Source organism: Carassius auratus, chromosome 44, assembly GCF_003368295.1.
Source record: "Carassius auratus strain Wakin chromosome 44, ASM336829v1, whole genome shotgun sequence".
NCBI classification, from domain to species: domain Eukaryota; kingdom Metazoa; phylum Chordata; class Actinopteri; order Cypriniformes; family Cyprinidae; genus Carassius; species Carassius auratus.
This window is the reverse complement of record NC_039286.1, coordinates 2,553,580-2,576,397: the sequence shown is the minus strand read 5'-3', so window position 1 is coordinate 2,576,397 and position 22,818 is coordinate 2,553,580. Positions and strand designations below refer to the sequence as shown.

The 22,818-nt window shown below is 37.0% G+C and overlaps 1 protein-coding gene across 4 annotated transcripts in view; it reads left to right on the top strand.

Moving 5' to 3' along the window:
• The window catches only part of LOC113062137 (CUB and sushi domain-containing protein 3-like), a 365,289-nt gene that overhangs the window by 256,839 nt on the left and 85,632 nt on the right, over nucleotides 1-22,818 (top strand). For all 4 annotated transcript variants that reach the window (XM_026231758.1, XM_026231757.1, XM_026231756.1 and 1 more), the window contains 7 exons: nucleotides 321-447; nucleotides 1,600-1,802; nucleotides 1,919-2,110; nucleotides 3,299-3,437; nucleotides 6,165-6,352; nucleotides 6,758-6,952; nucleotides 7,175-7,291. In XM_026231758.1, coding sequence (XP_026087543.1) covers nucleotides 321-447; nucleotides 1,600-1,802; nucleotides 1,919-2,110; nucleotides 3,299-3,437; nucleotides 6,165-6,352; nucleotides 6,758-6,952; nucleotides 7,175-7,291 — 1,161 coding nt within the window. The remainder of the gene's footprint in view (nucleotides 1-320; nucleotides 448-1,599; nucleotides 1,803-1,918; nucleotides 2,111-3,298; nucleotides 3,438-6,164; nucleotides 6,353-6,757; nucleotides 6,953-7,174; nucleotides 7,292-22,818) is intronic.

The following is a 22,818-nucleotide window of genomic DNA, read 5'->3' as shown; positions in this document are numbered from 1 at the left end:
TATACATATTTTTTCAAAAAATAAATTGTTATTCTGCACATTCCAGAAACTTTTTGCACTGCGTTTAGATGTCTGAAAACCTCACGGTGCTTTATTGATCTACACTGTTTTTCTTTTTTTTTCTCAGACTGCCCCACTCGTGTTGTGCTTGTTTACCAGGCACCCCTAATTATTTCAGTGCTCGACTGCAAATCTTCTGGGGCCATGATGTGTTTGTACAAGTGTGAGAGTATGCATAAACTGACTACTGTTTAATTCTTCTCCTCAATTCTCTTTCTGTCTCTTCCTCCCACCCCATTTCGTCCTTTGTTTTTCCCCAGCTGAATGCGGTGGACGTTTTAAAGGGGAGACATCAGGGCGCATTTTGTCGCCAGGTTATCCGTTCCCCTATGACAACAATCTACGTTGTACCTGGGTCGTCGAGGTGGATTCGGGCAACATCATCAGGTGCTGATACGTATTTGCTTCCAGCTGTCCATCTGCTGTCCGTCTTCCTCTAGAGTTAGGTATTGGGACATTACTGAGCCAATAAGAATGCAGTCAGCGAATTCAGCTGAGACTAGAGGTCTTTATCTATTAATAAAGCTCTAATGGCAGACCTGGCCAGAGATGTACAGAGAGAAGAGGAGACATCAGATGAGCTGATGGTACCTCGTAAATCTCTTTGTTTACCTCCTGCATGGCCAGATTCATTCTAAAGCTTTAAACGCTGTTGCACTTTTAATGTTGCACTACAACCTAATAATTTTTCTTCTTTCCAATTCTCTCAGCAGCAAACTCTTTTTTAAATCACATATTTATTTTTTGTTCATCTGCGGCTGATGTCTCAATCAGACCAGATTGCTAAAGTGTTATCAAGGACCGCCGCTCAGAATGGAGATGTGATTGTTTTCCTCCATTATTGAAGCCTGGAGCATAATATTTGTGATATGATTGTCTGACACTACCTTTGTGTGATTTATCACAGCTCTACAAAGAGGTTTAAACATTCATTTCTGCTAAATCAAGCAAATATTTTATCTACTGTATTCCAAGTATATATCAAATAATCTGCTGAGCGATTTAAATCTGGAACATTTATATTTATTTATATTTATATTTATATATTTATATATATATATATATATATATATATATATATATATATATATATATATATATATATATATATATATATATGTTATATGTATTTTATATATTTGTTTTTATATTTATATTTTCTCTTTTCATTTTAATTGTAATTAAAGTTTTAGTCATTTTGTTGTGTTTTTGTCTTGTCTTTTGTTTTTTAATGTCTATAAAGTTTTTAATTCAGTTGGTATATCAAGTTAAACTAAATGAAAATATTGACAACTAGGTGATTTTTTTTTTTCATTTAACATTTATTTAATTTCAAGTTACAAAAGTGTTTTTAATGGTTTTCGTTTTAGTTAACTATAATAACCTTTGCATGCTTTTTGTTTTATGCAAATAATAATGAACGGCACATCTGTCGTATGTCAGACAATCCTTTGTTTCTGTCACTGTACATTGTGCATCTAATGAAGCATGACTTGTTTGACTGGATACATCTACATGTATTTATTTTTATATTAACAGCCTGCAGTTTTTAGCCTTCGACACTGAAGCGTCCCACGACATCCTGAGGGTATGGGACGGTCCTCCAGAAAATGAGATGTCTTTGAGGGAGGTGAGCGGCTCTCTGCTGCCTGAGAACATTCACAGCACCCTCAACATGGTTACCATTCAGTTCGAGACAGACTTCTACATCAGCAAATCTGGATTTGCCATTGAGTTCTCAAGTGAGTTGATTTATTTTTTTAGCATTCTAATTAGAGTCCTGTATTTCAATTGACAGCATACAGTAACTGCTCCTAAGGTGTTAATTGACTGTTAATTGGTTTGAATGTGATTACAGGTTCAGTGGCCACGGCCTGCAGGGATCCAGGAGTGCCTATGAACGGCAGTCGTAATGGAGATGGTCGGGAGCCTGGAGACACTGTGACCTTTCAGTGTGATCCTGGCTATGAACTCCAGGGAGAAGAAAAGATTACATGCATACAAGTGGAAAACCGCTACTATTGGCAACCAAGCCCTCCTGTCTGTATAGGTAAGGGCTTATATTGGAATTTCATTAAAGGAATGAATCTATTAGAATGAGTATTTGGCTTTAGAATTCGACAGACTTTACCCACTGCTACACAAAAGAGACACTGCATTCAAGCAATAATATTAACCTGTTGGCCTGTTAATGGGTAGAAAGTCACATGTCTCATGAGTTTCTATTTCAAATCTGAAGAAGATACCATGAAAAATGTGATTCTTGCAACCATTTTTCTGAGACTATTTTTTAGTCTAGAGACCATGTCTAGTCCCCCCACCTAGAACCCTACAAACAAAAATAGTGTGTAGGGTTCTACAAACTATTTTACTCATTAAATAAACATTACAATTAAGTAGACAAAGTTTATTGAAAATTGGGTAACGTAATGGGTCAGAATGGGTAAAAGCGCTGGATTATGTTTAATTTATATATAGTTCCCCTATTTTAAAGAAAAACTGTTTTAGAATGATTTGAGAAAGTGTTGAAGTCTTGTTGAAGTGTTGAAGTCTTATGCTTTCAAAAGGCATGATACACCAAAGTGAACATATTTGTGCCGATCTGTAAACATTAGACAAAGCCTCATACATAAGAAGTATTGTTTTACTCATTTTCAAAATGCATATTCATGATTTTGAGACATCTAAGTCTAAGAGACATCTAAGAGTTAATTGGTACATATTGCTTTAGATGTTGACAAAAGAACTTGTGTCTAAAAAGTGCTCTAAAATAAGGCAGTTTTTATCAGCCCATTCTCAAGAGTTGTATGCAAACTGAGGGACCTGACACCATTGAGATTCCTTATCATCTCAGTGACATGAAAGTGTGCCCAAATGAGTGAATTTCAAATTACGAGATGCAGATTGTCTCTTCCGTTCAAAAGATACTTCATTTTTGTAGCATGAAAGTGAGGGTACGGGATCTTCGTTTTATCTTTTCATATTCTAAATAACCTTTCTCTCTCGCTGTAGTTCTCATTCTCATATATAAGATATGAGTGCTTTACATGGCCCGGTTCCTCAGAAGAGCTTAACATTTTCTCAATATCTCTGCCTCTGCCTGTTCACTCCAGCACTCTTTCTCTGGGCTCCTGGTTCGCTTGCACAGATGTTCAAGCCGCATGTTTTAATAAGAGATTCTCCTCATGTGTCACTAATGCCCATATGCTGCTGATATGAGTCCTCTGTGTTTTCCCAGCTCCGTGTGGGGGCAATCTCACTGGTTCCTCTGGGTTTATTCTGTCACCCAACTTCCCTCATCCATACCCACACAGCAAGGACTGCGACTGGCTCATAGCCGTCAACTCTGACTACGTCCTGTCTCTTGCATTCATCAGGTAAACGAATCTATAAACTACTTTGTATGGCTGTGGTATTGCTTTAGATTATTGAATAATGGGACCTTCTTTTAAATAATAATATTTAAATATATATATTTTTTCTTATCTATTAATTATATACTTTCTATGTTTTTAAAAATGAAAAATATTCTAGAACTTGTCGCGGCTAAATTCTTATAAGATGTGTATTAGACAATTCTTATGCACTATTTATGGACAATCAGATTTTAGCAGTTTCAGGGTAGCATTTGTGGCCGAATTTAGTAGGAAGACTGTATACTTAGCATAGGTGCTCAGGAGGTTTTGTGAATGCAGACAGTGCAGTTCTTTGTCGCAAGGTTAATATCAGCCGAACCTTCTGTTGTGTTGGGGTCAGCGAGATTTAAATGGTGGCCGATGAGACAGTAAGAAGCACTATCGGAAATAATCTTGCGGTGCGCATATTCCTGGCCTTTTACTTGAGCTATAATATCCCAAACTGATAAGTTCACGAGTTCATTTAGAGGCTGCTGTGTCATAACGCTGAATTCAAAAAGAGCGCCCACGGTGTCCTTCGACATGGCCGCAGTCGACATGTTGAGTAATTATGTAGCCGCGACTGCTATCACTGTCTGAATTAAAATGCATTTCATGTCAGGGAGAGGTAATGAGCCCAGCTGGAATTCTTTGCTCATTTTGTCTGTAATGAACATGACAGTGGTCTTTTTTTTAAGCTTCCCCTCGTCTAGCCTTAAAGGTGTAGAGCTGTGTCTCTACCTTGAGTGATGTGAACAATTAATCTAAAAGCAGGGTTGATAAATTTCCTTCATAGTCTAATCATGTTGCTAATTATGTCCATTTTTCATTTAGCCAACACGTAGCGATGCTCAAGCCACAAGCAGCATTCTCCGTCCAGCCAGGGTCAGCATGGGGTTAAGTTCAAGTGCTGTAGGAGTTTTTGACAGTCGCCGTAGTCATCCCTCCGTGTTAATGCAAATAGTAATGCTAGCATGCAATACACTTCCACCTGGATCAAAGGGTGTCGTGAGGGTCTAGTCCAGGCAGGGGCCGTGGAATATTAAGCAGGATTCATACGCACTCAGCGAATAAAAAAAAGTGCTTAGGTTTCAACATTTCTCCCTCTGTATTTATGTTTCTCACACTCGCACTAGCAGACTTTGAAATATCGGCGACTGTTGAACGTTTAAACTTTGCCCCTTCTTCCCTTTGACTCATCATCTAAGAGCAGTTCTTTTAATGACAACAATAACTCCAAAACAATCTTCCGTTCTGCCTATGTGTCACAGTTTACAACATTTATCAAAACAGGAGCTGCAATTTGAGGCTGTTTTGTGAGTTTCCTGTGCCTAATATTTTTCAAAACCTTCACAGCTACTAGTTAAAGCCATACATCAGCCCCAAAACAGATGATGAAGAACTTTTTTTCAGTTTTTTTTTGTCTTGTTTTGTTTTTTACCCAGCCCAGCAGGTAGTGTCTTTCTCATGGTTGGCATTACATTTGAAGTAGCATCTTTCTCATTTAAATTCCGTCCTCTCTGAGTAAATAAGCATGTTGGAGTTCTGCCAGAAGGGCAATGTCTCAAACAGGTTTCTAATAAATAGCTCTCTTTCGGTCCCATCTCAAAGACTTTCATTACACAGTCCATTACTGGCTTCTTTCTCCTTAAAAAGTCCACAACATGAAATATGTCCATAATGAAATTGGAACAGAACCATATACTCACACAACCCCTCCGAAAAATGTGACCTCTTTTAGCAACACTACAAATGTAAACCCAGCCGGGTGTCTCTGTATTCAGCAACAGTACAGTCAGTACAGCCATCAATCTGATTACCACAGAAATAATTGTTTTCTGATTCACAGCTACAGAGGGTACGGAGTGGGGAAAAACCCCAATGCATCTGTTTATCAGAAATTAATGGCTTTTTTAATGTGTTGTAAAGGGTCTTATCCTGTTTATGAATTATCCTATAATAACCCATAAGTAGTGGATTCCGACGCAGTGAAGTGTGGAAGGCATGTTTAGCATTCTCTCTCTGCATAATAAGAGAAAAAGAAGGTGTAAATCTGATTCAGTCCAAATCCATCTCATGCAAATGACTCCACTGATGGGCGAGACCCTATCATTGCACCTTACTACAAATGAAAAGGTGCAAGTGTTTATATGTGGTACTCTCTGTCTCACAGCTGAGATGCTGATACTGCGCTGGGAGTTTTTACATCTGAGTTCTAGAAGTATGCGAATGCTGGCATTCGATGCGTGGTTATTTATATGTTCGACCTTAATGTGCAGCTGTTATGCAGGCCATATGGACAATACAAAACCTACATATTACGAAGCAAGTTAGCATGCATAACAGGGATTTAGGTGGACAAGTATCTAATCGGCTCTCCTCTTTTTGTAATTCCATATTATTTTTAAGTAGTTTTGTTGTTTGGTTGGAAGCAACTAATTAAAACCACATTATGAAAGTTAATCGATTTTAGATATTATGTGAATAAAATTTCATACACACACACACACACACACACATATATATTATTTTTGATGTTGTAGTTGGTCTACCTCTCTGCTATCACTCTAAAGCAGGCTCCACTTGCTTTGTACATATTTTACTTTGTACTACCGTCTGCAAAGTTGATCTCAGGACTCGAACATCGAGAGCACAGTCTGGCTTTTGATCCCTCTATTCAGAAAGCTCCTCTTTGATCATCTATCCTAGCTTCAGCATAGAGCCCAACTACGACTTCTTGTATATCTACGATGGACCGGACAGCAACAGCCCACTGATCGGGAGCTTTCAGGACAGCAAGCTTCCGGAACGAATAGAGAGCAGCTCCTATACCATGTACCTGGCCTTTCGCAGTGATGGCTCTGTCAGCTACACCGGCTTCCACCTGGAGTACAAAGGTAGACCCTGACATTTCAAGACCCTAAATGTCTAAACCTTTAATTAAATACAGTATATTACACATATATTGGACAGCTAAGTTGAGAAAAAGTTAATTTAATTGTGAGTGGTATTCAGTGGTTTACGATTGAAAATAAATAGGACCATCCCTTTTTAATTTACTCACTCTTACCTATTTTCTTTTCCCTCATTACATAAAATAGAATTTTGTAAAGAATTACAGTTATATAGTTACCAGATGAGCTTCAAAACCCCCGACAAAGTATTTTTCTTAGAAGAAAAATGTGTTCACGTTGTAAATAAATCTCAGTTTGAACCAATAACTGTTCATTCTGCAAGCTAAGATATGCCTAAAGTGATTTTCAACCCTTGCTTTTCCTGCACCTTCTCTCCATCTCGCACAGCTAAGCTGAGGGAGTCATGCTTTGATCCCGGTAATGTGATGAATGGCACTCGGTTGGGCAGTGACTACAAGCTGGGCTCCACTGTGACCTTCTACTGTGAGGCAGGCTACGTCCTCCAGGGCTATTCCACGCTTACTTGCATTATGGGTGATGATGGCAGGCCTGGCTGGAACAGGGGGCTGCCCAGCTGTCAAGGTAGAGTCTGCAAGTAAAAATGGATGTGTAAGAGAATCTCTGCGAATAAACAGTTTGGAACTGCTGCTGCAGACCAAACAAAATTAATCAAACTCGTAAAATGACTTGAGCATGCTGCGCTAGCCAAGATCAGTTCTATCAAGGCCGGTGTCTCAAAAATAGCAGTTCATCATGAACGTTGAAGCACAAAGTAATGAGTGATCTGGGTGTTTGTGTGAACAGCACCATGTGGAAGTCGCTCTACTGGGACAGAAGGAACCGTGCTGTCACCTAATTTCCCGAGGAACTACACCACGGGACAGAGCTGTGTGTACTCTATCTCTGTACCCAGGGAGTTTGGTGAGTAACTGTAAATCTGAAACAAAATTGGATGCAGTTTCGCAACATTTAGCAAAACGGAGCAAAGCCAAAACATAGTGGAGTTATACCTTTAATGTGTTTGGTGTATTGCGCATTGAAATTATAAGGGCTTTTTGTGACAACAATAGTACTTTGGGTGAATGGAGCATCTCTCTTTATTTTGTCTAAATATGGTTTTTAACATTTAAGCATAACATGTTAATAAACACACACAGCTATAGTTTAAATTCACAATCTTGAAAACCTCGTCATGTCTTGTACATATGACACTATAACATATACATATACAATATGGCTTCAAATTAATGTTCACAGTTATTTTGAGTTATTTTGAATGTCATAATTTTAAATTACTAAACAGTAAACAGTATGCCTTTGAAAAAAAGACTTGTAGTAAAAATACTGTACTTGTAGATAATATAATATTAATTAAATAAAAGGCCACTTTAATGTACTTAGAGTAAATGTTCATGACTGTTTATTACTTACGTTACTTTAAAGTACATTTTAAATCATTACAAATCATTGTTTGTCTTTAGTTTTTTTCAAAGACAATAGAAGTAATTATTAAATTATAAATGAAGATCTACTTAAGGAGGTCAAAAAGGCACTCTAACGAATACATTTTTTTTCACTAACGAATACATTTTTAATTCATAGAAATTAGTATACACTGTAAATGTTTGAGTTTGCACTTACAGTAAGTATATATTTTTAAGTATTATTTCCGTAATAAGTACTCGTTTTAAAAGTATACTGAACTATTTTAAAGTATACTGTTCTCCTCTATTAATTTCTGTACATTTAATGTGCTGGTTTCTAGACAGGTGTGTAGCTTAGCAACCAGCTTCCTTGTCTTTCTTTTATAGCTGAAGGCCATCTGTCGGCCCCAAAAAAAGTAAAAAGTGCGCTTAGCATGGTGTTGCACAGTAAGAATATTTCATAGTCTGAGAATGTAGTCGGTCCTGTGTCACTGCACAAAGACCAGACCTTCCAAACCAACAGATGAAAAAAAGATGAGGCGGTGAACTGAATTTAATTTGGTAATGTATGCATCTATTGTTTACTACTTTAAAAAAAAATACAATTTTTTTTTTTAAAACAGTTAGCTAACTAAGCCTATCCAACTGCATTTAAGCTACCTTCATTTAAACCCATATGTCTGTCTTTCTTCAGTATAAGAAAGTAATTAATGCAGGTTTGAAATAACATGAGGGTGAAAAAATGATGACAGAATTTTCTTCTTTGAGTGAACTCTCCCTTTAATAGAACACAAGCAATTGCAGAATTTGTCAATAGTTGTATGCCACCCAGTATCCTTGACCTGCTGTATTCCAGGGATACTTGAAATGTTTGCAGACAGCCTATGATTGTAATATCCAGGCTCCAGTTGGAAAATAGTACAGAGATGAAAGTGTGAAATGAGAAAGCAAACCTCCCAGCCCCCCGGTTTCTTGTATTGGGGTTCATTTTTGTGCTAAAAAAAAGCCACTTTGCTATCTCAGTCCTGCCCCAAGAAAGCTGTGGTGTTATGAGGTACGTGGTGTTGAAAAGTATGTGGTGTCGAAAACCCTCTTCTGTAAATGTTGCTGTCAGTTTAACTGTTCTGGGGATTTTGGAGCTCCCTCACAAGCATCGTTTGGCATTATGTGAGCTGTATGTGATGTCTCCCTCGAGGCCTGTCTGTGGTCATTGGACTGCTCGTGCTCTGATGGAAGGTCCTAAATGAGATAGATGTCATTTGAAATGAAGCCTTCAAAAAAAGCTAACGAAAAGTGAAAAACATTATAGCTTTGCAAATGGAAAGCCGTGAAAATGAATAGTCAGCAGCTGAGGTGTTTTAGCCCCTGAAATGCATTCATCACACCATTGAACCCGCCATACCATTTAAAACATTGACATTAAACATATTTATTGACATATTCAAATTTTTGTACTATACTAAAGTATTTCTGTCAAATGTGTGGGATGCAGATTGTGACTATTTATTTATTTATTTTTTCTAGAACCAACAGCAACAAAAATATAAGAACCCACAAATAAATGCAAGGGAAACGAGCATTAATTAAAATTCTTACATTATTTACTCACCCTTATATCGTTCCAATATTGTATGGTGTTATTTATTTATTATGTGGAACAAAAAAAAAGATTTCTTAAAAACAAAATACAATAAAACTCAATGAAATGTTCTTTAAATGCAGGAACTAATTAAAATTCAGTTCCCGAATGGTGCACAGACCTGTTGCTCCTAGGGACAAAGTAATTGCTCAGGTATTTAGATGGATTTTAACCCCAGGTAAATAGTACCTGAGATCTAGACATAAACTATCGCAGCAATTTGTCTTGTTCCCTAGAGCTGCAGTTCAAGCCATTAGCAATGATTGGAATTGCAAAAAGGGTTGAGGTTCTTTTACATTAACAAATAATTAGTAAACCATGCCTATCTCTCAGAGTGATATCCGCTTAACGTTATGTGCAAAGGTACATCCATTATGCTCAATTAACAGGCAAATGTCACATAGTGTGTAACACAGTGTTTAAAAAATGAATAAATGCGGTCTTGGGCAAAATACTGTGCAACACTTAACCGAGTGCTGCTTTAATTAGTCCTGTTTGAGTTCGGTGTGCATTGATCATCAGCAGTTCTGTTAGTTCAAATCATTCAGTGTGCAACTTAAACAAGTTAATGGTAATAGAGCAGAAGTAAGAAAAACGAACACAAATATCGGGTAAAAAAAAAAAAGAGAGAAAGAGAAAAGAAATCCAGGAGGGGAGATCCATAAGTCTAGTTTGTGCTGATGCTGCTGAGCTTCTATGTGGTTCGACACCTGCTGGGAGGGGGAGCATTCATTATCATGCACCTGAAGTATCGTCAAACATCCAGGCCAAGAGAGGGAACGATTAAAAGCTTAAAATGCCTTGTAGAACAAAGCCTGGGCTGAGCGCTTGTGTTGGAGTGGAGATAAAATATCTTACGGGTTGTCATAAAAGCTTTTGTTTCGTCAGATTCAAAATGGCATGGAGGCAGATCATATATAAGCCAGAGAAGTTCAGCTGTGTGTATTGATTCCTAAAATTTTGTGAAACCGGTGTGCTGGTTTTATTGGCGGATGTTGATTGGGCAGAGAATGGCATATACAATCCTTTGAGAAGGGAAAGGAATCATAAAAACTGGTATGCCATTGCTGGGAGTAGATTTTTGGCCCACAAGACTGATGGTAAATTATATCTATATGAGTTATTTAATGGCCTATACTTGTGTCTAGAGAGCAGAGTGCCTGATATAATGCTGAAATGTATGCATTTATATGAACTTTTAATCATTTGTTGGATGCTTTTATCCAAAGTGATCAACAAATGAGGATTAATACAAAAAAAGTAATTCGCCCATGAGAGACAATACTGTAATACAAAGTTTCCCAGTTTCTTGGAAAAGCATGCACTTGATATTTGAGAAACGTTGCAAGTCTAGAGAATTGACAAGAGTGAAGAAAGAGTAGGACTGTTCTAAGCACTGTCCTGAGTGAAGTACTCATGAAGGAGTTTTTTGAAGGTACAAAGGGATTGTGTTGCTCTGAAGCACTGCTTCAAAATGTTAGGGTCTGGGAGATTTTTATGTTCCTCAAAGATATATTTTATGCTTGTCAAAGCTGCATTTATTTGATCAAAAATACAGTAAAAGTAATATTAGTAATATAGTAAATATTCTGAAATATGATCAAACTTTTAAATAAATGTTTACTGTTTTAATATATTGTAAAATGTATTCCCATGATGGCAAAGCTGGATTTCTTCAGTAATTACTCCAGTCTTCAGTGTCACATGATTCTTCAGAAATTATTCTAATATGCTGATTTGCTTCTCAAGAAACATTTCATATTATTAACAATATTGAGAACAGTTGTGTTGCCCAATATTTTAATGGAAGCCATGGTGCACATTTTTACAAGATTCTGATTAATTGTAGCTGTCACTTTTGATCAATTTAATGCATCATTGCTGAGTGAAAGTATTTTTATAGTAATCTTAAGAAATAATAAATAATTAAATAACACAAAATAATTTTTACTCAGCATTTTTGTTTGAGATCCGCTGTCAGATATTTTTCCTATTTTATTCATAAACCTTGCAACATTTTCTTAGCTGTTAGATTTATGCTTACATTAAGGAAAATAAAAAGGTGTTTTCTTTGAATGAAATCTAAACATATAGAGTTATTTGTAATTGCCTCTTGCTTTAAGGATGTTTAGATATACAGATGTACATTTATTAAAGGGTCATGAAACCTCCTGTTTCAGCACTGGTTAGTTCTCACCACAGTTTTAAAAAATGCTAAAAAAGTGCATGGTGCGGAGGAGGAGCAAGAGGGGAGACAGACAACACACACAGCTTTGCGTTCAGACAGTTTCATTTAGCTTCCATCGAGTTAAAAACACAAATAAATGCACGGCCATTTGCACTCTGCATTGAAAACATATATATGAACGCGCTGTTCCACCTCTGACAACTTTTAAGGCTCATTCTGTGGCATTTATAAGCCTATTGACAGATTGTCACAGAGCTGTAAAAACGGTTATACTCTCAAAGTGAATGAATGCGTTTGTGCCGAACTCTTATTACAAAGCAAAAAGGGGATAAGAACACGCAGTCTCATGAATAATTTAATAGACACCAACGCATCATTGATGTACTATAGTCACACATTTTGACATCAACACAATATAGATTTTAAACCCGGAGGATTAAAAATAGTGCAAAAAAGCTTAAAATTAACCAGTTTTCTCCAACAGCTAAAAGTATTTCTTCTATGATGTGCAACACAACCACCTCTGCTAAAATCTCAGAAAAAGTATGTTGGAAAAATATAGAGTTGGGTCCGAGTCCACCTTTGTCGAGTACGAGTCAAGACCAAGTCCACAAACATCGAGTCCAAGTCCGAGTCTGAGTCCAAAAGGGGCCGAGTTGGACTCAAGTCCGAGTCCTTAAAGGCCGAGTTCGAGTCGAGTCCGCCCGAGTCCAGAAAGTAATTAAATTAAAAAAGATTATAAATTGGAATTGTACATTTTTACATTCTATTAATATTTTAACCTTTCAACCCATTAAACCAATGGCAATATAAAAATGTAATAAAAAAAAATACCACTGTTACATCTAGTCATTGCCATTGAACATTTTTATTTTATGTCAACAGAACTAGTTTCCTATGAAAAAAGTTTTCAAAGGTTTTATTGTATTACAAGTGCATGAAAATACAAATAAACCTATTTTATTATTGTATCACACTATATTGTCCTCCAGTTAAATATGACATTTCAGTTATTTAATGCCTCTCCCCCACATTTGACAGAGGTAAAGTGCAGCCAATGAGGAGATCCTTAATGATGACATTATGAATTTCTTGTTGTCTTGGAGAACTTGCATCATAAAGTTGGATTGCTTGTTTGGTCAGTTCTGGTCTTGCAAATCCTGCAATGCTGAGCTGTGTAGCATCTGTTGGTTGCTGCTGCTGTCTTTGGTAGTCGGTTGCATCGGTTTTCGGATCACCAGTACACTGAACTGAAAACCGTTTCTTTCGGACGCGTCCGATTTGAGAACCGATGAACTGATGATAATGCGCATGCGTGTAATTTTTCAAGTATTTTGTTAATCATCGGAAAGTGTGATAAAACTATATAAAAAAAAAAAAATATATATATATATATATATATATATATATATATATATATATATATATATATATACGTTTTTTTGTTTTTTTTAAGATAGGGGCTACATGTTTCTAATCTGTATATTGTAGATTATGTATGGGCCAAAGGGGTTTTCAGGGAAGTTGGACAATAATTAAGACTCTAAAGACTCCATGTTTAATATGAATAAGGGATGATTTATGAAATATCTGTACTGTATTTATAGTTAATGATGACAGATTCACAAACTGAGTTTGACCAGGAGTAGAGCAGCTGATGATACTGAAATGCAGCATGTGCCGGTGTCCTGACATTTTATCCTACCCTGTCAGATTTTCCTACCCGGGTTTTGAGCGATTCTCGTTCTCGAGTCAAGAACAGGTTGTATCAGTTTTCAGATCATCAGTAAACTGAACCGAAAACCGTTTCTTTCGGACGCGTCCGATTCGAGAACCGAGGAGCTGATGATACTGCGCATTCGTGATTCAGCATGAAGCCGAATGACTCACAGCGCGTCTGAACCGAACTGATTCTTTTGGTGATTGATTCTGAACTGATTTTGTGCTAATGTAATGAGTGCGGGTAAACCGAGGGCTTGAATGAAGGGCAATCTGACGAAACGTAAGTTAATTTAATAACAAATACATCGCAATGGATTATGTATCCAGTGAACTGTTTTATTTTCAACCGGTTTATTGAATCAAACCGTCCGAAAGAACCGGTTCGCGGAAAAGAATCGAACTTCCCATCACTAATCCACATTGATATCCAGTGAGTGGTGCGTGTGTTTCGTCTGCAAGCATGAGACTTCTGCCTGCCGGTGTGGTGCAGTAAAATGACAGAAGGGGATACATTCATTAATTTATCATTTCAATTTTATGCTGGTTTTATTGTTACACATGACGTGGACTCGATTGTACTCGGAATATTTTCCGAGTCCAAAATGTTCAAGTCCGTGTCAAGTCCGAGTACAAATTCACCCGAGTGCGTGACAAGTCCGAGTTCATTCAAAATTGGACTCGAGTCCGGACTCCAAGTTCGAGTCCAAGTTCGAGTACCCCAACTCTAGAAAAATAGTAATTGTTAAAGATGCCCATTAAATTAGCTGATCTTGAGAATCCCCAATCACAGTGAGCAAGCACTTCAGACTTTGTATTCTTTAGAGGGAAACTACCAGAGAAACATGCACATATATGCACAGACGTACCTTCCTCCATCAGCTCTGATCTGTAGGGCAGAGCTCTGTGGCCCTCTGTTAAAAATGCAGCACTCCACTGCCTTTTTTTAATGTTTCATTATTCTGTCACAAAGAATGATGCCGGCAATATTTCAGACTATGACAGGTTTGGTCTGAGAGATGTATTATTCAGAGCATGCACCCCCACCCCATGTTCCCGTCGACTCCCCCACCCCCCTTGGCCCCGGGCAGTCAAAACAAGTATGTAGGGGAATCCTTGCTTGCGAATGGTTGGGGGTCAGGAGGAAAAAATCTAAGTTGATGATCTCTGTCTGTTAAATATTCCCTGCTGAAGTCAAAGCCTTCAATTACGGCTTCATTACTGCCTGGGTGTTTTGAAAACAGTTTTCTGCAAGCTTTACAAGTGGGCATAATGTGTTTTTAACTGTTGATCAGAGCGCTGCGTGAGTGAGCATGATTTTCACAGCTTAAGATAGTCAAATTTATGTTGCCAAACTGCACTAAGCTTTGGGTGTTGGAGCTGCAGAGTGGCATGTTGAAGAATTTGCTCAGTGAGATGTTAGTTTTACTTCAGAGCATTAATTATGTGTTAGCTTGTCTTGCAGATTTCAATTTAACGTTGAATCTTTAATCAGTCGAGAGCCTTACGTTGAGCTTAAATATATGCTGTGCACCATGCATTAATCAAACGCTTCTGCGTTCTTTGTTATTATGTGAGAAGCTCAGTCTGCTAGCCTAAGGCATTGTTAATAGGCACTTCGTAGGTATAACATTAGCAGCAATGTCACCTTCTCTGTAACGTTATTAATATGTGTTCTGAAGTTCTGATTCATCTGCTGGCTGCTCAAGGCCCAAGATAAGGTAATTTGTATTTCTGTTGAAATCATATTTCATTCAAAAGTGATTTATACAAATATTAGCTTGAAAATAAAGATTTACAATAGCATCTGGTTTCTCCATTAAGCCTGTACCATATGTTGTAACAAAATATTGTCTAAAGAATTATCTCAATTTTAAACTCGTCGATTAAAAATCTTTTTTTGCTGACATTCAGCTAGCCTGTGGGTGTACATTTTAATATTTATATAGTTGTATTGAAACTAGGGCTGTCAAATAGATCAATCGTGATTAATCTGATCCAAAAGAAAAGTTTGTGTTTACAATAGTTGCGAAGCCACGGGTGGGCCCAGGTGGGCAATGGCCCACCCAGTGAGAAGCTGGTAATTTTCCAAATGAATGTTATTTATCAAAAGATAATAATCTAAATGTATAGTTTCACTATAACTTCAAATATGAGCTTTAAAATATATTTAAAGTTAGTTTTCATCAATTACAGGCAGTTTATTAATTTTCCCTCTTCCTATAGGTGCTTACCATACGCTTGTCAAAATGATGATTGGTCAGTTTCTGTTGGTCCCACCCACAATTATATTAAATTATGTTTTATTAACAAGATTCGGGAGGAGCACGTCAGATACTACCTAATCAACACAGGTGGACCACAATCAAGTAATCAGTACCATAGCATAAATATCGCTGACTTACCTCTATCCATTGAAGGTTTATCAGCATCCCTCCTCCACCCCATCTCCTCACTTCAAGTTTACTTCATAATTAGATGGGGAAGGGGGTTAATCTAGGTTCGGGCCATTCCCGAGCTCGGAGCATTTCCCTGGACAGCATGCCAAATATTCATACCATACCTCAGCTAATTGTGTACGTAAGCGTGAATTTACGTGAGGATGTGCATTTTTGAAAATAGTGTTAAATTTGAAAGTTGAATTTGAAAATAGTGAAACAAACCTCATTCAGTATTTAAAAAGTATATATTGGACTTCCCAAATGAAATGTAAGTCCTAGCACAGAATCCGAACTGCTTACAAATGAACCAGACCAGCGGGTGATGGATTAATAGATTAGAAACTTCTGAGGCAAGCGGGTTTAAAGCATCATATTACCATAGGTACAGTGTTTGATCAGCTAAATAGATGCGTTCTTTGAAGAAAAGAAAAAAATACACTTTGTTCTAGATACTTTTCTCCACAACGAACTGCATATTTGCAGCTGCGCTTATTTCTACTGTCCTTGGTATCTACTCTCCTTTGAACCCAAACTGAGACACTTGATTATGAGATCATCTGTGAAGCCCCATCATCTAAGGTAATGCTTTGCATACAGTATACTTTAGTTAACATTTGGCAATGCCTTACCTAACATATAATAAATTAATACATTTGGGATTACTTAATCTCTGTTGACATTAGTTAATAAATTGTCAACTTTTCGTTAGCTCAGATATTGTTAACAGATAAAAATATATATATTTTAATAATGTATTAGCAAATGTTGAAATTAAAATTATTTTTTCAATGCTTTAGTAATATTGTGTATTGAATCTTTGTGCTGTATTTTCTGTTGGAATTTGATATGCAGCTTTCATATGCTACACTTTTCCTAACCAGTTTTATGTAGGCCACCCACTTAAACATTTCTGGCCTCGCCCCTGCTTTACGTAACATATGTCTACAAAATTTTGCTATAAGTTTGATTGCATCATAATAATTTCTGTTAATAGTGTTTGTCGTCTGTTTTGGATGTAATTAACTGCAATTAATCAGTTTGACAGCCCTAACTGACATTTATATAATGTTTGTGTGTGTGTGTGTGTGTGTGCGTGTGTGCGTGTGTGCGTGTGTGTGTGTGTGTGTGTGAGGGTTATTATAGTTTAAAAAAATTGTGTTATAGTTAAGAATTAGTTTTACCCATTATATAAATATATAAAGGGTGTTTGTGAGTGTATGTTTGTGTGTTTTATATATATATATATATATTTTTTTTTTTTTTTTTTTTTGTGGATACATGAAGATACATGCACTGATGTAGCATAACACACCACGTTATTTCAGTATTTCAGTATTTCAGTTGATTATTAGGAATTTGCTTTGGGGTACCTTCATATGGTGTGGAAAATCAAAAAACGAGATATTAAATAAACTCCCTTTTGGAATGCCCGAAGCGACCATTAGGCCAGTTATACTTTCTATATTTTCTCTTATGGCTGTCAGTTAGAAATAGTCAACTAAATAACTTTTCCCCTGGCTGACTCTGACCTCCATATAAACACAAACACACACTTAAAACAGTCACAGTTTCATGTCTTTGACATAGACGCTTGTCTTGGAAAAGGATCACTCTTCTCTCTTTCTACAAAGCTATTCTAAAGCCTGTGAGAATTGGGAATTGCAAGCCCCTGAGCCAAAACATCAAAACAGAAAAGAAGTCAAGGCAAAGTTCATTTACCAGGGAGAAAGAGAAAGCAGAGGAACACCAGGTCTATGTGTACTGCTTTTGTTGTGTTTCCTGACTCCAGTCAAACCAAAGGTGCTAAACTTCTCTCCTCTGGTAAATCACAGTCAAGCAGGCAAAAAGTGCCAATTCTTGACTTTGCCGTTGGCTAAGGGCAGTAAAGCACTGTGTTTTCCCAAAGTAATTCTCAGATTAATATCTCAGCGGTAGGGTGGTTATGGTGCTTCACTTTTAGTTGCAGTGTTTCCTTTTTAAGTCAGCTACTAAAGAGTTTTGACAGCTGTGAGATTATTTTGTACAAATATTTTAACAGACTGAACAAAAATGGATCAAAGCTATAAAGGAAAAATACACCCAAAAATGAAAATTACCCAATGATTTACTCACCCTCAAGCCATCCTGAGTGTATATGAATTTCTTCTTTTAGTCGAATACAATCAGAGTTATATTTAACAATGTCCTGGCTCTTCCAAGCTTTATAATGGCAGTGAATGGGTGTTGAGATTTTGAAGTCCAATACAGTGCATCCATCTATCATAAAAAGTATTCCACATGGCACCAGGGGGTTAATAAAAGCCTTCTGAAATGAATTGATGCATTTGTGTAAGAAAATAAAATATTCATATATTTGCCTTGGTCAAGGGAACGGTGATTATGGTTCTTGTTTTAAGGGATTGAGTACCACTTCCCGAGAGGTTTTTCCCTCAAAGACTCCCAGCTCTGCTAATGATAATGAACTTCCTTGTATCTTGAAAGCAACTGGCTATTAAAATATATATTATAGTTAGTATAATAATAATAATAACAACAAAGTCAGTGCATGTTTGGATTTAGATTATCTTTCAGACTGCAAAATTGCAGCAATGTGTTTTCAAGGTAACGAATAAAAATAATTCTAAATATTTAAATAATTCTATTATATTTTATGTGGAAAATAATTTGAAATAGTTTATGATTACTGAGGTATTTATTTTATTTTATTTGGTTTTATATATTATTTTATTTTATTTTACTTCCTTAGAATATTGAAATGGAAGATTTACTGTTGCATTTTTCGAGAAAAAAAAAATATCTGAAATGCATGTTTATTTAAATTATTGTTAGAAAATATTTCAGAGATTGGCTTGCTGTTTTATGTATTTTTAAACACTTATTTAGTAAATATATAAAACACTGAGTCTGTGAGTGTTGGCCACTACACCACACAACAATAGCTTACTTAAATTGCCAGCCAGTGTTCCTGGAAATGTTTGTTTCTCCCTCAATTTAATGTAATGACAAAAGAAAAATCGTTTTCACCTGCTGCAATGTCTATGTTTAGATATAAACAGACTTTTAAGCTACTCCCTTCCGTTTTTTCATTCTCTACATCTGCGTGCAGCATGTGATGATTCCTCTGTCCCCACCATGTGGTGAGCGGGCAAGGTGCTATCTATCCTCGGCATACGGCACTGCAGATAGAACATCCTTCACTGATAACAGGCACACAGGTGGTGCTGCTTTTTCACTACCTTGCTGTATTTTCATTCCTGTCTGGACATTTGTGTGTGTGTGTGTGTGTGTGTGTGTGTGTGTGTGTGTGTTTGTTGGCATGTTGTGTGTGTGTGTTGCATATTGGACCAGGGGTTCAGGGTTCTGCACGTTATCTATCAATTATTCATATGCAGAGGCTTGGGAAATGGCTTGTTGGTCATGTTTACAGGATGGTATTTCATGTGTGCAGTGGAAAAGAACAAACCTGAACCTTTGTGGCATTATTGCATACAGATGTGAAGCGGACAGCTAAAATAATATAGTTTTTGGAGAAAGTCAAGTTTGAGGCTTGAATGTTTCTGCTGATTTGTCATTCTGCAGTGAAGGTTTGCGCATGTGCATGTCTCATCCTCGCTAGCTTTTCGTCTGCACATCCAATGAGCCCTGTGGAATCTCCCACCTCAAAGAGATCCTGGCAGATTGTGCGAGAGCATCTCTGGCACGGATGTGTGAGGCGGATGACCAGTCCATGCCTGCAAATCCAGACAGGTGTGCAAGGAATCCGAGCAAAGACCTCTGCCATCTAGCCTCGAGCAAGATGATGGCCCTGGGGTATAAATCCCTGCTTGAGTGACCTCTCTCCTCAGAGTCTAACTGAGAGCCCCTCGCTGTAAGGAGAGAGTCTAATAAGAGAACAAAGGCATGTAGAGGCTCGGACAGCATACTGAACAGTGATATGTGCCATATGAACCTTATGGCCCTGGTGTGTGTGTACACGTGTCTGGATCAGCGAACTCGCTTATTAACATGTATATTCTATTCGTGCATCTAGTCGAATGATGATCTGATCATTCATTTCCATGGAAACAACAAATGTCTGCTAAAGCAGTGTTTGCCTGCTCAAAATACCACCATTTTGATAACAACACCAGCTTTACACCTCAACCAGGGTTACTGTAGTTGTAGCTGTAACTGTGGTAACACTTTAGTTTAGGTGCAAATTCTCAATATTAACTAGTTGTTTACTAGCACACATATTACTAGTATATTATATAAGTAATTTAGAATTTATTACTATTACATCTAAATGACTTGACTTTCCTGAAAAGTGTAAACACATTCATTCTGCAGAATCTTCTTCTTTTAAGCATCTCTACCAGACTGACCCCACAACATTGACTCAAGCAGTGGTGTGAGTTTGTGGCTGGAACTGTCTGTTTGACTGTCCACTGAATAATATTTGACTTTATTTTAGCATATCTGTTTGCTGATGTTAGTTACACACCTCCCATTTAATCCACCTGAGACACAGGTACTGTACATTCCACTGTGTCCTAATAAAATGTTTCCGCCACTGGTTCACTCTTATCATGTCAAAGATGGACGGCTACAGACTAATGGAGAGGAGTTGATACACATGTCTTCAGAGGGGAGACGCTGACTGGGGGTTATCTAATTAAGGGCCTTTTGAACCTGAATAAACACCTGAACTGAGATGGAGATCCAGGCCTGAGGTCCAAAGTGCAGTGTTGGTGTGCTTGCATTTCAGTAGCAGCCAAAGGTGAAGAACATTAGCTGTGATCTTTATTAGTTCTCCAGGAACTTGGTAAGGACTTGAGACTATTATATTCCATATTCTTAAATATTCCATGTTACTCCTTAGCGGAGCACTTAGAATGTTGGGAAACGTTTTATCCGCAGCACTCACATTTTAATTGCTTTTTTTTCCCCTGTACAGAAAGGTTTATGGAACCCTAAAGATATTGGGTTATTGCTTATTGTCATCTGTGCAATATGACTGGACATCCCGGTTTCAATGTAATTTCATGTATTAGACATTTTCACAGTTCTTCTGATGGTTTTATTGCACTTAATATGAGTTTATGACTTGATCAGCCATCTCTAATCCAATCTTAACCTAACCTCAAGTCATGCTTCAGGCGCAAAACATTTTACGTATGACTTTACGATCTGAATTATTTTTTCATTCACTCCCTTTGCTATGAAACATCCATATTCTATTCAATTCCTAAAGGGATGGTTCATGCAAAAATGAAAAGTCTGTCATTTTGTATTTACCCTCATGCTGCTCCAAACTTTCATTCTTCTGTGGAACTCAAAAGAAGATATTTTAAAGAATTTATGAACCGTTGTTTTCTGTACATTAATGGACCCCAATCATTTTGGACACTCATTTTGCAAACTCAATCATTTTATTTTTATTTTGCTCTAACTGCAAGAATACTGTAGGACTGGTATCCAAGCATGCTTTGCAGATAATGCTAATAAAAGTCAATTGAACTCATGCCTCTCTCCACCTGAGATGTCACAAGGAGAAGGAAAGGTGTGTCCCATCCCCATTCACTTCTGTTTCTTTCAGACAGCAAATTAAATTGGTGATCCAGTCCAGCTCCATAGATGGAGAGGCAGAGAACCACAGCTGTTTTTTATTTCTGAATTGTGTAAGTCATGAGAAAAGAGGGGAAAGGTGTGAATTAATCACAGGGCTCATTTCCATAGCAGCCGCTAAGCATCTGTCAGAGTATGTTAAGCGTAAGAGGATGTATGGAAAAGGCCAGTCTTCTGCAGTGGTGCAGAGGAGAAGCAAACAGTGAATCAAAGCCAAAGCCTTTTCTAATAGTGTTAGCATGATGAAAACAATCTGCATGTAAGTGATGCTTGTCATGCATACTTTCATAACATTCAGATGCTTCTGCCCTATGAGTGCATGAAGACATTGTAAAAAGGCATTTTCCGGCTATATGGTACAAAATGAAACTCATGGTCAACAAATGGCCAACAAAAACAAAGTACAATATCTAAATTAAGCTGTCAGCTGGTTTGGGAGTTAATTTATGTAACATCCACTACCATTCAACCCTGTCTATGTTTTTAACTCTCTTATATTCAAAAAGGCTGCATTAGATTGTGAAATATTAGTATTATTATTTACCCATTTTTTTCAGTGTTAAGTGACTAGAAAGTTCAAAACACCAGCATTAATTTGTATTATTATTTAAAAAAAAATGTTTAATAGTCTGAAAATCTTTACTGTCACCTTTGGTCAATTTAATACATATTTGCCTAATAAAAACATAAATTCTCAAAAAAATAAATAGATATATAAATAAAATAAATGAATGACCCCAAGGTTTTGAATTGTTATATATCTAATAGTTTTCACAACACAAAATGAAGTTATGTGCATCTAATTCTTTAGAGTGCTTTTAAATGCATTCTTAAGTGATGGGACACAATGTGTACCCTATTAGAGGAAAGTGCCAGTACTATAAATAGAAATCTGGAAATCTCAGAGCTGTGAATATTGATTTGTGCATCCACTCGTTTTTTTTTTTTTTTTGGTTACTTTTATTTTATTTCCTGTCAGTGTCACAGAGATGCACAGACCATTGCTTCATCTCGAAGCACTGCTCACATTTCATGCACGCATCTAGTTTCAAATAGCACCTCTCATAAAAAATAAATAAATTGCTACACAGAAGCAAAAGGAATTGTAGGAATGGCATCAAGAAGTAGAGGAAGAGCTGTGTATCAGGAATTAATGAACTCTTGACACCTGAGTGCTCTATGGATCGTGCAAAGGAAACAAGCTTCTTAGTTGTCTGTGAAAGTACTGTAGTCTGAATTTCCCTTCTGTGATGTATAGACTTTTTTTCCATTTTGATAAGCAATCTTTTTAAAAGATCTTTAATACTTGAGAGAATTAAGGATACTTAATGTGTTATTTAGAAGTGAATGCAGCTTCACTGTGTGTTGGAAATGGATCAAGTTTTCGTTTTAGTTGCACTTAAAATGTCATTTTGTAAGGTCTTACATCT